Source organism: Betta splendens, chromosome 1, assembly GCF_900634795.4.
Source record: "Betta splendens chromosome 1, fBetSpl5.4, whole genome shotgun sequence".
Taxonomy (NCBI): Eukaryota; Metazoa; Chordata; class Actinopteri; order Anabantiformes; family Osphronemidae; genus Betta; species Betta splendens.
In genome coordinates this window covers 5,277,252-5,289,967 of record NC_040881.3, presented here as the reverse complement: position 1 = coordinate 5,289,967, position 12,716 = coordinate 5,277,252, and the positions used below count along the sequence as shown (strand labels likewise).

Sequence of the window (12,716 nt, the reverse complement as noted above, 5' to 3'; positions counted from 1 at the left end):
TGTTGTTTACCGGCTTTAAGTTGTGCTCCTACGCAGAATTGTTTATTAAATTCACACACAATGATGGCGACAAACGGCAAAGAAGCTTGTGGAGTCCCGGATGAGGCGTCCGCGTCCGTAAACGGCGGCGCGAAGGATTTAGCCAAGTCCCAGAACGGAGCAGCTACGCGTAACGGAGAAGCGGTCCGGCCGGAGAGGTTCGCCTTCAGTACAGAGCCCACCATGGAGGACATTCGGCGGATGCAGGCAGAGTTTACGGACGAGCGGGACTGGAACAAGTTCCACCAGCCCCGCAATCTGCTTCTGGCCATGGTCGGGGAGGTCGGCGAGGTGGCGGAGCTCTTCCAGTGGCGAGGGGAGGTGGCCGAGGGTCTCCCGGATTGGACCGAGTCGGAGCGCGAGCAGCTGGCGCACGAGCTGAGCGACGTGCTGATCTACCTCGTGGAGCTGGCCGAGAAGTGTCGCGTGGACCTGCCGCGAGCGGTGATCCGCAAAATGGCACTGAACCGACTGAAGTACCCCGCCAGCAAGGTGCACGGCTCGGCCAAGAAGTACACGGAGTACGAGGACTGAGTCTGGGTCCGGGTTCGAGGAGACCGTCTGGGTTTGCGCTACTACCCGCTGCTGTTGCAGGTGACCGTGGCCTAGTGCCGAACACGGGCTCTGATCCCGCGTTGACTTGTTGCATATGGACGTGGACGAGCGCTTCTCCTCGTCTCGTCTCGTCGTCTTTGTCGCCCGGCACGTGCACCGGTACCTCCAGGAGACAACACTGCTGAAAACGTCGTTTTTACTATGCTTTTATTCTGAAATCCCGTTTTACTATGAGAAGTCATGTCTGAGGCAGTTTTTGGACATTACGCACATTTGAGCTGTAAGAGAGGTTGTGCACCATCTTTATAAGTTCTTGAACAGTTTTCTCATTGTCTTTTAAATGTTTTATATTTGTTCATTTTTGAAGATGTGTAAAAGAGGACTAGAGGTGCATAATGTGGACTGACAGAAGAAAAATTGGACTGATTTTTTTTTCCACCAAATCTTGATCACGTCTCCCTGTTTGGTTAAAGAATCTTTCATTTTCGTGAAGTAAAAGTGGCCTTAATTCTTCAGCTTTTTGTTCTCATTTGTTGGTGAAATTTAAAGTAACAGCAGACACCTGTTTGCTGCTTACAGAGACAATGAACTAACAGTTATGACCACTCAGTGACGATGCTTCGTCTATGAGGCTGTGATGCTCAGGTTCTTTTCAGTGCAGTTGTGAGTAATGTAGAACTGAGGTGTTTTGAGTGAACGCTCTGACAAAGTACAAACATCATTTTAATGCAGCACGTAAAGAACAGTCTGAGGCAGTCTTTCAGTCAGATTTCATTGACTTACCTTAGTGTACGTCAGAAACAGGAATCTCATTACTGTAGTGATAACTACTGTAGCTGTAAACAACATAAGCCATATGCAGCTTCTCAGCTGAAAGGTTTAATGACACTGATATGTAGACTCTTACTGCATTTGGAAAGTAATACCTGGTTACTCGGTGCTTCAAAGTATTGTATTTATTTTATTTAGAATAGAAGTATGTGCTTCTTTTTATCTGCACCTGCAGTGAAACCTTGATTAATCTTTAACGCAAGCGTTTGAAATTCCAACCACATTGGTTAACGGTGATGAAAACGTCTGCGTGACTTTTCGTTGAATGTGTTCTGAGACAAACATCGCCCTCAGCTGTGTGTACGGATATTCTCTTAGAAGTATGAGTCATCCACAGGCTGCGGTGCAGAACAGTCATGCATCACAAAGTGTTGCTCTGTGTACAAGTTGAGCAGCACTTCAAAGCAAACTGCTTTTTACTTAAGCACACATGACACCGCATCCCACATTAAGAATGAGCTATTGTCCGTTTGCTTGGTGCATGTCCAAAAACCTGAACAAGCCCACTTCTCCCTTCCTCCAGCGCTGTAATGTGCAAATGCATCATTTCTGTTTGTCTCTGTGGCGTGATGGGCTACAGACGAAGCGGAGGCTGAGCTCTCGTCCGTCTTCTCCACCTGAAGTGGAGCAGCTACAGTGGTCCGATAGTTGTTTATCATGATTGTAAATCCTCAGAGTCAACGTTATTGCCCATGACCTCATCCGAGTTTGTGGAGGAGAAAGTGAAATAACTTTTGGCAGCAGCTCCACCGGAATCTGCAGCTGGAGGTTTGTAACGCAGATTACAGCTCAGCGAAGCTGAGTGCAGCGCTGAGCGGGCTAGTGAAGGTTTGTAGGTGCTATCTCATATTCACATTCTAGTTGTGTCACCCAGCCAGCAGCTTGCAATTACAAGTGTCTCAGGAGAGAGGGAGATAAAATAACAGTTCTCTCAGATCTCTGTAGCACTGCTGCGCTGAGAATATGCAGCGTTCCCGAAGGTCATCTGGAGTCGCTGTGCGGTTGTGTGAGTCCAAATACATGCTCCTTTTACATATAACAGGTAAAAACCTCCAAATGCACGACACATGTTCATGTCTCCTGCACAAGGAGCTTGGCCTTGTTTGTCTGTCTTGGTCCGTAGGTTATTTAGGCCGCTGTTTGGAGCTTGTTGCTGAATTTGCTGAGTAAGCGTTTCGTCTCTGCTCGTGCCGTACGTGCTACAGGTTGCTTTAATTCTCCTTGAAGACATTCTGCTAAATGCTGTTGCCAGAACCACGCGATGTCAGGCTTAGTGTTATTAGTGCAGCTGCAGTGATGGGGCTGCTCTTGGAAATTCTCTTGGAAAGTCCTTAAGATGTTAAGCACACTTAAGAACTAATAACTACTGTATGTAATTATGGACTCGCTTCATAATGTAGGAAGTGCTAATGGTGTGTCAAGGGTGCATTTATTGCTGGTCAATTTGAATTAATTAGCTTGAAAAGTACTCATTCACATTATCTGGAAAGCAGGGATCTGTGTGTTTATTTAAAGGACCCCGATTATGTAAAACTAATTTTTTTAGTCATTTGTATATGTTCTGTTCAGTTGATTCAGGATTTCGTCCTTTTATGATGTCATAAAAGTGAGGGCTCATCTCACCAAAGTGGAGGTGGAGCTTTAACTCAAAGCCAGTTGTTTGAAGCTGAGGCTGTGGGTGCATATATTAAAACAGGGATGGATGGTCATTCAGCCTTCAGCTTCATAGAGCAGATAAAATATGGCATTTTCATGGGTGCTATTTCTCAAATGAAGTTAGGATTAGGGTTTAAACTAAATTTGGACTAAATTTGAATGTGATGGGTTGAAAAGTTTACTTTACTTTTACTTTAAAGAGACCAGCAGCCTGTTGCTTTGTTTTGAAATGAAAGTTTTTCACATGAAAAGCTTTCAAACCTTCACATTTACTTGAGCAAATGTTTTTAGTTTTCGTGGAAAAGCTTCAGTTTCTTTATGTACTTCCTGTTTCTTTTATACAATCTAACACACACACACACACACACACACACACACACACAGCCTCTTTTATCCTGTCATAGAGACGGCAATGGGAGCTGTCAGATCTCACACAGCGGGATTACACAGCAGCAGGGGGTCACATCACATCACAGCTCACACCTACACGCGTGCATGTACACAGAGACACACACAACCCAGACTCCTCTGGACCGGTGCTGATGAAAAAGGAGGATCTCTTCTTTTTTTCTTTTTTGCTTCTGTCAGAGATGAAGAAACGAGAACCGTTCAGTCTGGACATGACGCACCTGGAAATGTTTGTTGCTACAACAAAAAATATATACATGGCATGATATATATGATACATATATATGATATATTTTTCCGATTGCTGGAAATTATCCTTCGTATTTAGTTTGTCACTGCTTTAAGACCTAAGGTTTTAAATCACATGTAATAAATAGCTAACTGAATGCTCTTTATCCTAAAGCCCATTAGCTTATGGATTTTTACCGTATCTCTAACTGGTGTTTTCACAGCTGACATTTTGACGTGTAAGCACAAGAAAAGCACAGGTAGAATCAATGTCATTAATTAAAGCTTCATTGCCCGTTTCACTACCTGCTGACTCGCTGGCACAGGTCAGTGGAAAAGAGTCACTGTTAACGTTATTGGGTCCATCTGTGCGTTTCCTTATCTGCTGCGGAAAAGCCATTTTCTCCTTTTTGATTGCTTTATTGAACCAGTAACATTTACCACACACAGTGGAAGAGAGAGTCTTCACCTTGAACAGCGACGCGAGTGAGCAGACACACAAAAACGTGTCATATACAAACATCCAATATCCAATACAACAAAATAATAGGATAAAGAGCACGAGCACATTGACCGAGAACACATTGTTACACTTACAAAATTTTGCTGTGCATCCGATTAACAGCCAAGCCAAATATTATTCATACAATGAATAACACACGTTAGGAAAATGGTTATTGGCTAAACAACACAACATCCACGATCTTCATCTGAGAATGATGGTTCATTAACCACATCACAGTCCACACATACAGTATTGCTGCAGAGCATTGTCCAACATAAGGTCCACCTTCAGTTCAGTTCTTTGTGGAACAATTGAACATTAACGCTTCCCACGCTGCAGTGCTGGGCTTGTGTTTGCCTGCAGGTCGACCCTGAGGTCAAACTGCACCACAACCATATTTTGTATCTGTTTCATAAGGCCACTATTAGGTTTTTACGGTGTGTAACTGGATGAACCTTCCTTCAGTCGTCTTCATTGCACGAGTGCATGAGGCAGTTTCAGCGCTTTGGCTGTTTTCCTATGCATTTTGTTTGGCATTGACTGCTCTATTGTCTTATGTTGTATTGTTTTGCATGTGCACTTTGATGCAAACAAATTGCTTGTGTGAGTAAAAGCCACTCCAGTGAAAGCAGTGTCAACTAGAAGACAGTCTCCAACTCCTCACTGATTCTGCACAAGTGATGTTTGAATAATATCTAAGACAGTGGAGTCGTTGTCTGAGGGTCTTTGAAAACCTTTTCACCTGAAAAGGAGGAAAATGGGGCATGTGAAGTGTGGGACCGATGGGCTAATGCTGCTGATTTCAATTTGCTGTTTTATGAGCTTAGTGTGAAAAGCAGCGCAGCTGATGTGCTGTTTAAAAGGACTATTGCTCTTGTCAACAAGGATAAGTGTGTTGTGAAAATCCTTTCATACTTTTTGTAGCACAGGAAGGAAAGTATTTACAACCCCATAATAAGCAAGGTTTTAGCTTTCAGGTCCTCTCACACGGGGAAATGACAGGAAGGGTGTTGAGGCTGAAGCTGTTTAGGTCGATTATTGTAGACTTTCAACTAATGGCAGAATATTAATTAATCATTAATTAAAGATTGGACAGTTCAGTAAAGTTTCATAATGCTTTTGGAATGGACGAGGACATCTGTACAGAGGAAAGAGACGTGAAATCCACAAAACAAAGACTAGATAATCTGATAGAAAACGTTTGTTTTTGTCTACAACCAAGCGGAGAATTCCCAAAGAGCTGACTAAGGCGGTGAAGCTTTTTCTACTGGCAGGAGCGTTCAGATGTGTGTTCCCTCTGACGTGCTCCCTTCCCCCTCTATATCAGCAACACCTGGAGGGAACAATAAAGCAGTAATGCGCTTTGGTCCAGTGTTACTGCAAAATAACAAACACACAACACAAAGCTACACTCAATGATTGTCTCAGGAAACCAGGTGACTGTATTTGTTATCTTTATTAAATATTTCCTATAGAAAAAAGCAGCATCCAGTGATCGCTCAGCTTGATTGATCATTCATCAGAAATGATCGTGTTGTGAATTATGGATCTGATCACACTGGAAGACGCAGTGACAGAAACATCAGGACAGTCACAGTGTGCAAAAACTTCATGTCAGCTCCAGACAAGCAGCACATTTTTGAGGCTTCAATTATCAAATGGCTCTAGAATAATCAGTCCAAATGCAGCGGATGATCCAAATGGGGCAGTAAGTGTTTCTTGCACAGCTACAGCACCAGATTGCATTCGATTTCACAGGTGTTGCTCGCACTGTGTCTCTTTCTTTTCCTCGCTCTGATGTTGAGATTTGCAGCAGGGACCAAACTGTACGAAACCGTAAGTGTAAAATGCATCTGACAGATATATCTGGTGAACGGTTTAGAATGGGAGTGATCAAAGTGTGTCAGAAGAGGCACGGATCCCATTCACATAATGGCCACGGGGAGCCGAGAGCAACAAAGCTAATATGCGACAGTGAGAGGCAGGAGGATTGTCCTTTGATTGAGCTGTGGAGCGTTGAAAAGGCTCCCGCCTCGCAGACACGCCGACGTGGTCCGAGCGTACGGCTCTTCACGTGGATTGAAGGGCTTCAAACAGCTCTCACTTTTAAAACGCATTAAGGTGTTGAGTTGAAGGTCTACATTTAAAAGGTCGTGCAGTTGATAAAGGGTTTGATCTATGGCTTTTCAAAATGGGGCTGGAGAATGTGTAGTAAAGGTCACCGGTAGATGGTGGACCCACTGTAATGATGTCTTATGGGAAAAACGCACAACAATCAGTTTTACATGATGTTCCTGATGCTGGAGCTCGTGTGGAAAGGCCGGACTCGCGTTGTGGAGTCGGAGCCACCGTCTCCGTGTGATTTCCTGCCCCGCGTCTCCGCTCGCTGCTCCTGAAGGGCTGCGTGGGTGTGATAGACAGTTAGCAGTGACATCCCTAATCAGCCGCGGAGACTGATCAAAGTGGGGAATTGTTGGAGTGAAATTGGACTTGGGCTGGATACGGCGAGCTCAGGATAAAGCGGGTTTCTGTCCTGTCTGGTCTCATTTCGAGCTCCGCGTTGTGAATGATTCATCACAGCGAGTGTAGAAATGACGAGGGAAAAGTTCAAATACAGAGTGACTAATTCTTGGTTGAGTCGCTTCCACCGGGGGGGGAGGTGTTGTTATTCAAATGCACATCTTCGAGTCTCCGAACGCTCCGTTTCTGAACATTCCCACTGTTTTTACGCTTAATGTAGTGAGTGAGTTTGCACTAATGCAGTCGCTCCTGTGAATTAGACCTCTGCGAATGCGCTAAAGACCATGCAAACGATACAATGTCCTCTGTTTCTAAGGACCGGAGATGCGAGATGCTCTCAGAAGGGCTATCTTTATTCAAAGAGACTGTTGCTACGTAGGACTGTTGCTATGGAGGAGTCTCGCACCTCCTTCGTTGAGACGGACAGCTGTGCTTTTGCCACAGGGAGGAGCCCTTTCTCTCCCGTCTCGCTGCCTGAGGTTTCCTGCAGTGCTGAACCCGAGGGAGTCATGCGGGGATCCTTCTACGCGGGGATAAAAATAAAACAGTGACTCATTCACACTCGCTGGGCAGGAAGCTGACCAACTTCAAGAAGTGGCCAAAGTTTGCAGTAATTGAGCAGGGAGTCAGTAGGTGAATCCTCCCAGTGACTCACTGCTACTTGCTGCGTGTCTCTGGCTCTTTGCATTTACATTTATTTGAACAGTAGTTTTGTGAATATTAAATCTGAAACCATAGTTTGCATAATTGAAAAGCCCCAAGGCACTGCTCGAGGTTCATGAAGCTCAAAATACACGCCATTGCTTCGGATGATTGTACAGTATAGAGCTGGATGCTTGTTTGGGCCCAAACCTGTGCAGGAGGAGTGGACGTGCTAAAAGGACGCGAGGAGATGTGCTTGTTTCATGGTACTGGTTGGACGCCTGTTTAACAGCCTGGGCTGTCAAGCTGCTCTAACATCTGAAGCTGCTCAAGCCTTTCGCTGCATTAAATTTTACTGAGAGCGCAATGATTAATAAGATTGGCAGCGTTGGATGTTACAAGGGAGCCGCTGTATTATTCCGTTTTCGACACGAGCCGACAGATTTCGCATGGATATCACAATCGCTACAACATATCAGTTGTAGCGATTGGGGGGCGATTCGCCAGAAGGACACGACTCCGTCTCAGTGTTGTTGGTTGATGTTGTGACGATACACAAACCTGTTGCAGAACTTTTAAGACGCTGAAAGGAGCGTCCCAGCGCCTGACAGAGGCCACGCCCCCTCACCTGTTGAGGTGGATTCGGGAGCGCTGTCGGAGCGGCGGCTGTGGCCCATGCTCTTTGTATGGAAACCGGCCCGCGTTCCAGTGAACGGAATACAAATTGGACCCGCACCTCCCCATTGGTGCCTTTCCAATAATCGGAGCCTCCCTCCAGTGAAAGCCCCGCCCGCTTCCATCCGTCTTTCAGCGCCGTCTCTGCTCCTCCTTTATTACACGGCCGCCTCCTTTGCTCCTCGTCCTCCCTGTGGCCTCTGCCTCGTGCGCAGACGCTCTCGTCTCCTACTCTGCTTGTTGCCAGAACCGCTTCCTCACTTTGGCCCGTAATAGAGGTCATCAACTCGCCACTGGCAGGCCATTCGTCAGCCCCCCCCCCCCCCCCCCCCCCCCCCCACACACACACATCAGCCCCGCAGAAAGACGCTAGACGCCTTTAAATAGAGATGAGCAAAACCAGGTTACTGCGTGTTACTGGACACTATTATACCTGGAAAAGGCCCTTTATGACTGTGCTGTGCTGTGCTCCAGAGTCAAGTACCAGCGCTCTCTGGAATTTCATCATTTATGATATTTACAATCTGACATTAAAGCGAGTTTAAACCCAAATATTGAAGTGATTTACTGCTGAAGACATTTTTTGCCTGTTTCCCTGCCCTTGTTTCCACGTCGCGTCTTTTGGCTCGTTTTCTCATTCATCCAGGAGCCCCGGGCTCATTGAAGATGTCCTGTTTGAAGAGAGCTTGTGAAATACAAAACGAGCGTGTTCGTGGCTCATAATGAGGCCTTTTCGGGCAATCAAACCTCCAAATAAGCGTTATGAGTTTGATGATCAATGAACAAAGACATCGAGACGTGCGATGCCTTCACTGAAGAACAAGCTTGCACCATTTCTTTGACTAGTGCTGCTGCATTAATGGCTGCTGCCTGGACCTCCTCCTCCTCCCTTCATTCCTTCCCTCCCTTCTTCACTCCACTTGAGGCCCTTCGGAGGGGGGGGGGGGGGGGGGGGGGGTGTTGGCTGAAGCAAATGCCCCCACATCTCCATAGGTGGCCATCAGGGCGCCGTCATCAGGCACTTAAAACGCCACTAGTTTGACCGACTTGATGTGGGACCGACAGCGGGGGGAGTTTGTGCCAGCATTCCAGGGCAGCTCCGGGTCCGGGTCCGGGTCCAAGGCTCCGCACGAGACGCCGGCCTCCGGGGCTAATTATCCCGCACGGGCTAAGAGGGAGGTCGGGGCGCGATGGAGGACGCAGCCCATGAACTGGCAGAGGCGGTCAGAGAGCGTTGAGTGTGTTTATGATTGAATCCAATACGAGGACCGGAGGGAAACGGATCACGAGGGGCCTGAAGCCCGCGTCACTGGCAGCCCCTCGCTGAGAGGTGAAGGCCCCCTATTCAGAACATGCCACCAAGTGCTCTGTTCCCAGAGCAGCTCACAGGCGCTGCCAGGAGCTCGAGTGAGACAAGTCCTTTCTCCTCTGAAACGATAATGACATCCAGAACAAGAGCGCCTCATTTTTCCCCTCTCCTCATTTCTTCCGTGGCCCGTTTGTCTCCTAAAGGCTCCTGACTGAATTATCGCCGGCGCTGCTTGTCCAACACCTATGGAAAACCCTGTTTTCAAGAGACTCTTTCATCTTTTGAAGAAACGGGAACCGTTGCGAATGTTGTCGCTGCAGAGATTTGAGATTGGAGTGCAGCTTTTCTTTCTGCTGCTGGTAAACGCAACGATAAACGATGGTTATGGGACAAAAGCTACCATTAATGCAAACACTCACACAGCCTGTCATTATTTTCATGTTCATGTTTTAAGTTCTTGTTTGACTCTTTCATCGAAGGTAAAAAAAGCATTTAACTTCAAATACGAATATATTTAGATATGAATTGTGAGTCACTTTTGGTTTTCTATCAAATACGTATCTACTTTAATTTCAAGGAGCAGCCTCTGTTTGCCCTTGACCCCTTTGTGGATCTGTGCTCAGTTTTCCAATAAAGCAAACAAAATGTCTAGTAAATAATGAAACAGCGCAGTAGGTGAAAATAGGATGAAGTGAAACTTTTTCTCAAGGACTAGTCTGTATCAGGCTGCATTCAGCGCTCTCCCTGTCTCTGTGCTTCCCAGTGATGGGGGAAGACGTTAAGTGACGGCTCTCGATATTTTAATTATTAAAACTATTATAAAGCTTTCTAAAAACATTTTATCATTACTGAGTGAGAGTCTGACGGGAATAATTTGCTGTTTGTTGATTAAAATACATCTACAAATAAAGAGTTTGTGTAAATATGTCAGTGCTGTGCTGCCGCTGCATTTCTAAAGCTTGTTTGGATGTTTTCCCTGGACGTGTTTTGTGTGAGAGTTGGCATCAATACCAAGGAATAACATTTGAATTCACCAGAGGCAGGAGCGCACTGACCTTGGAACCGTGCTTCCTGTGGGGGAGTCTGGGGAGGTTCCTGACGAGTAGCAGGCGATATTTGACTCATGGATCCTGTTGGATTCGTATTATCCAAAGGGAACAAGTGCAGAGGTAGAAAGGACTGGACAGGAAACCAGGACGACCTGTGATATATTAGATATTTTTGAGCTGAAATTGAACAGCTTCAGTGAAATGTGGGTGAACAAATGCATCGCTGTTACGCAAGAGAGCGGTTTGAGTGTGACTGACGTTGACGAGCTGCGTGGCACAAACTTGGAAAAAGCAAAAAGGGTGTTCTTCAAACGACATTGGTTTTTTTCGCCTCCATTGTGTGCGTTTTTGTGCGTCTCCTCTTCTCCTCCGGTCCCGCAGCAGTGGCACGCATGTGGCAGACACCCTGTTTGGATGCAGCGCGCGGTTTAAAGTATTGATCCCGCCTCCGCCCCCCCCGCTCTTATTCAGCTCTTCATCAAATTAGCTGCTGTTTGCACTCATCACCATAACTATTAGATTGTTATTTATAGCTTCTGATTAGGACGCGGTGTGATGAATGTGTGTGTGTGTGTGTGTGTGTGTGTGTGTGTGTGTGTGTGTGTGTGTGTGTGTGTGTGTGTGTGTGTGTGTGTGTGTGTGTTGAGGATGGGCAGCTGTCCGTATTGCTGCTCCACTGATGTACTGATTCTGAGGACCCCCCCCCCTCCCGTTGCTCGTTCTAACAGGAGAATGTTAACGAGCCAACCTTCGGGCTGAGCTCTGAGCCATATGGATCTGCCGCCGCAGTGGCACTAATCCTGCTGACTAATTTAAGTCTCAAAAACACATAGACTCCTGCCAGTTCGCACATGGAGAATATGAAACAGACCCTGATGTCTTTTCTCGCAGACGCTGGCGCTGTGCGTTCGCTTACACTGCAAAACCCCCCCGGAATATTGTATGAAGCCAATGAATAGTGAGCAATTTGTAAATTGTGTTCTTTATTGACGCCTTGTTCACGCTGAGACTTTGTGTAGGGGAACACTGCAACACCCTCAGATACCTGCTTCAGTTCCTTGTGGTTACTGGAAATGAATCAGTTTTCATTTAAAAATTAAATTTATTTATTTTACTTTTACGTCTGAGTAGGTCAGATACATGACCGACTTGGTTTAGGACATGACTTTAATTAAGAAACGTGTAATTTATTTTCCCTTTTCTGCTCATTCAACAACCAAACACTTAAAACACTTAACTGAAAACCTGTCAATCTTAAATTAACTTGACAACTTGACAATGATGTGATCCGAGCAGATCCCATTTGAACTGGAATCCATGCCTCATTTACGTCCTGACAGCAGCCATTAGCATCTCAACCTGTGGATAAAACAGTTGCAACGCAATCGTTATCACCAACCAATGACAACAACCTAGTGTTTTTATATGGGGGCTCATCAACCAGCACATGAGCCTCATACAATGTGATGCTGGGGGAGATAAAGGAATTTCTCACTCTGCTAAACCTGGTCTTTGGTAGCCTAAATCTCAGACAATGGAAAAGATCTTCAAAAAAGATTTGAGTCTTTGAAATTGCTCTTGTGGAAAAATGTGCGACAGATCAGTCAGCTTAGCACCGCTGAGCTGATGGGAACTCTTAGAGGCTTACTGGGCAAAAACGCAACGCCAGTCTGTTGGTTTTGTTAAAAGTGGCACTGAGACCGGCGGAAAAGATGCAAATACGCGGCCCGTTTTATTGTGATGTAGTGATGTAGGCCGCGGCTGTTTTCCCGCTAAACACTTGCACAGATCTGACATTTCACAGAGCTCACAGTGGCACAACTGAGGAATCCATAATTCAGTCAAATGGAAACGCAGTGAGAAACAGCACATGCTAATGCAATCAGCATAAGCCCAGTTTAACGCTGATCATTAGGGACGCCCGCTCCTGGTCGAGAGAAGACAAAAAAAAAAGAAAAGCTGCTGAGCTCCAATCACGCATTCGTCCTGATGTAACGGGTTGCGCCGAGCTGGGGAATACGCAAACATTTCTGCAAGTCAAATTCGGGGGGAAACTGTCGAAATATGCAAAAGCGTGAGAAAGGCTTCGGCCCCGCGAGATTCCATAATTTATCCTCATTTTCTCATTTGCATTTCGTGTTGTCAAGATATTTTGTCACCTAATTACACAGCAGGGTTGCATTTATCCTTCCCTCAGATTGTGAAATCGAGCGGGGAGGCCGCTTTGTGCACTTCGTACATGCAGGAAAGTCCCAGCGATGATTGATGGGACTCGTTTCAATGCTGCGTTCTTGATCCC

At 46.0% G+C, this 12,716-nt stretch overlaps 1 protein-coding gene across 1 annotated transcript; it reads left to right on the top strand.

Moving 5' to 3' along the window:
• The first annotated feature begins 60 nt into the window (after positions 1-60).
• Positions 61-1,109, top strand: dctpp1 (dCTP pyrophosphatase 1). Its single transcript, XM_029156899.3, has one exon. It carries the CDS (start codon positions 61-63, stop codon positions 571-573), a length of 513 nt encoding a protein of 170 aa, XP_029012732.1. The 3' UTR covers positions 574-1,109.
• The last annotated feature ends 11,607 nt before the right edge of the window (positions 1,110-12,716 follow it).

Coding starts and splice junctions, on each gene's coding strand:
- dctpp1 (XM_029156899.3), top strand. CDS start 61: ATGATGGCGACAAACGGCAAAGAAGCTTGTGGAGTCCCGGATGAGGCG.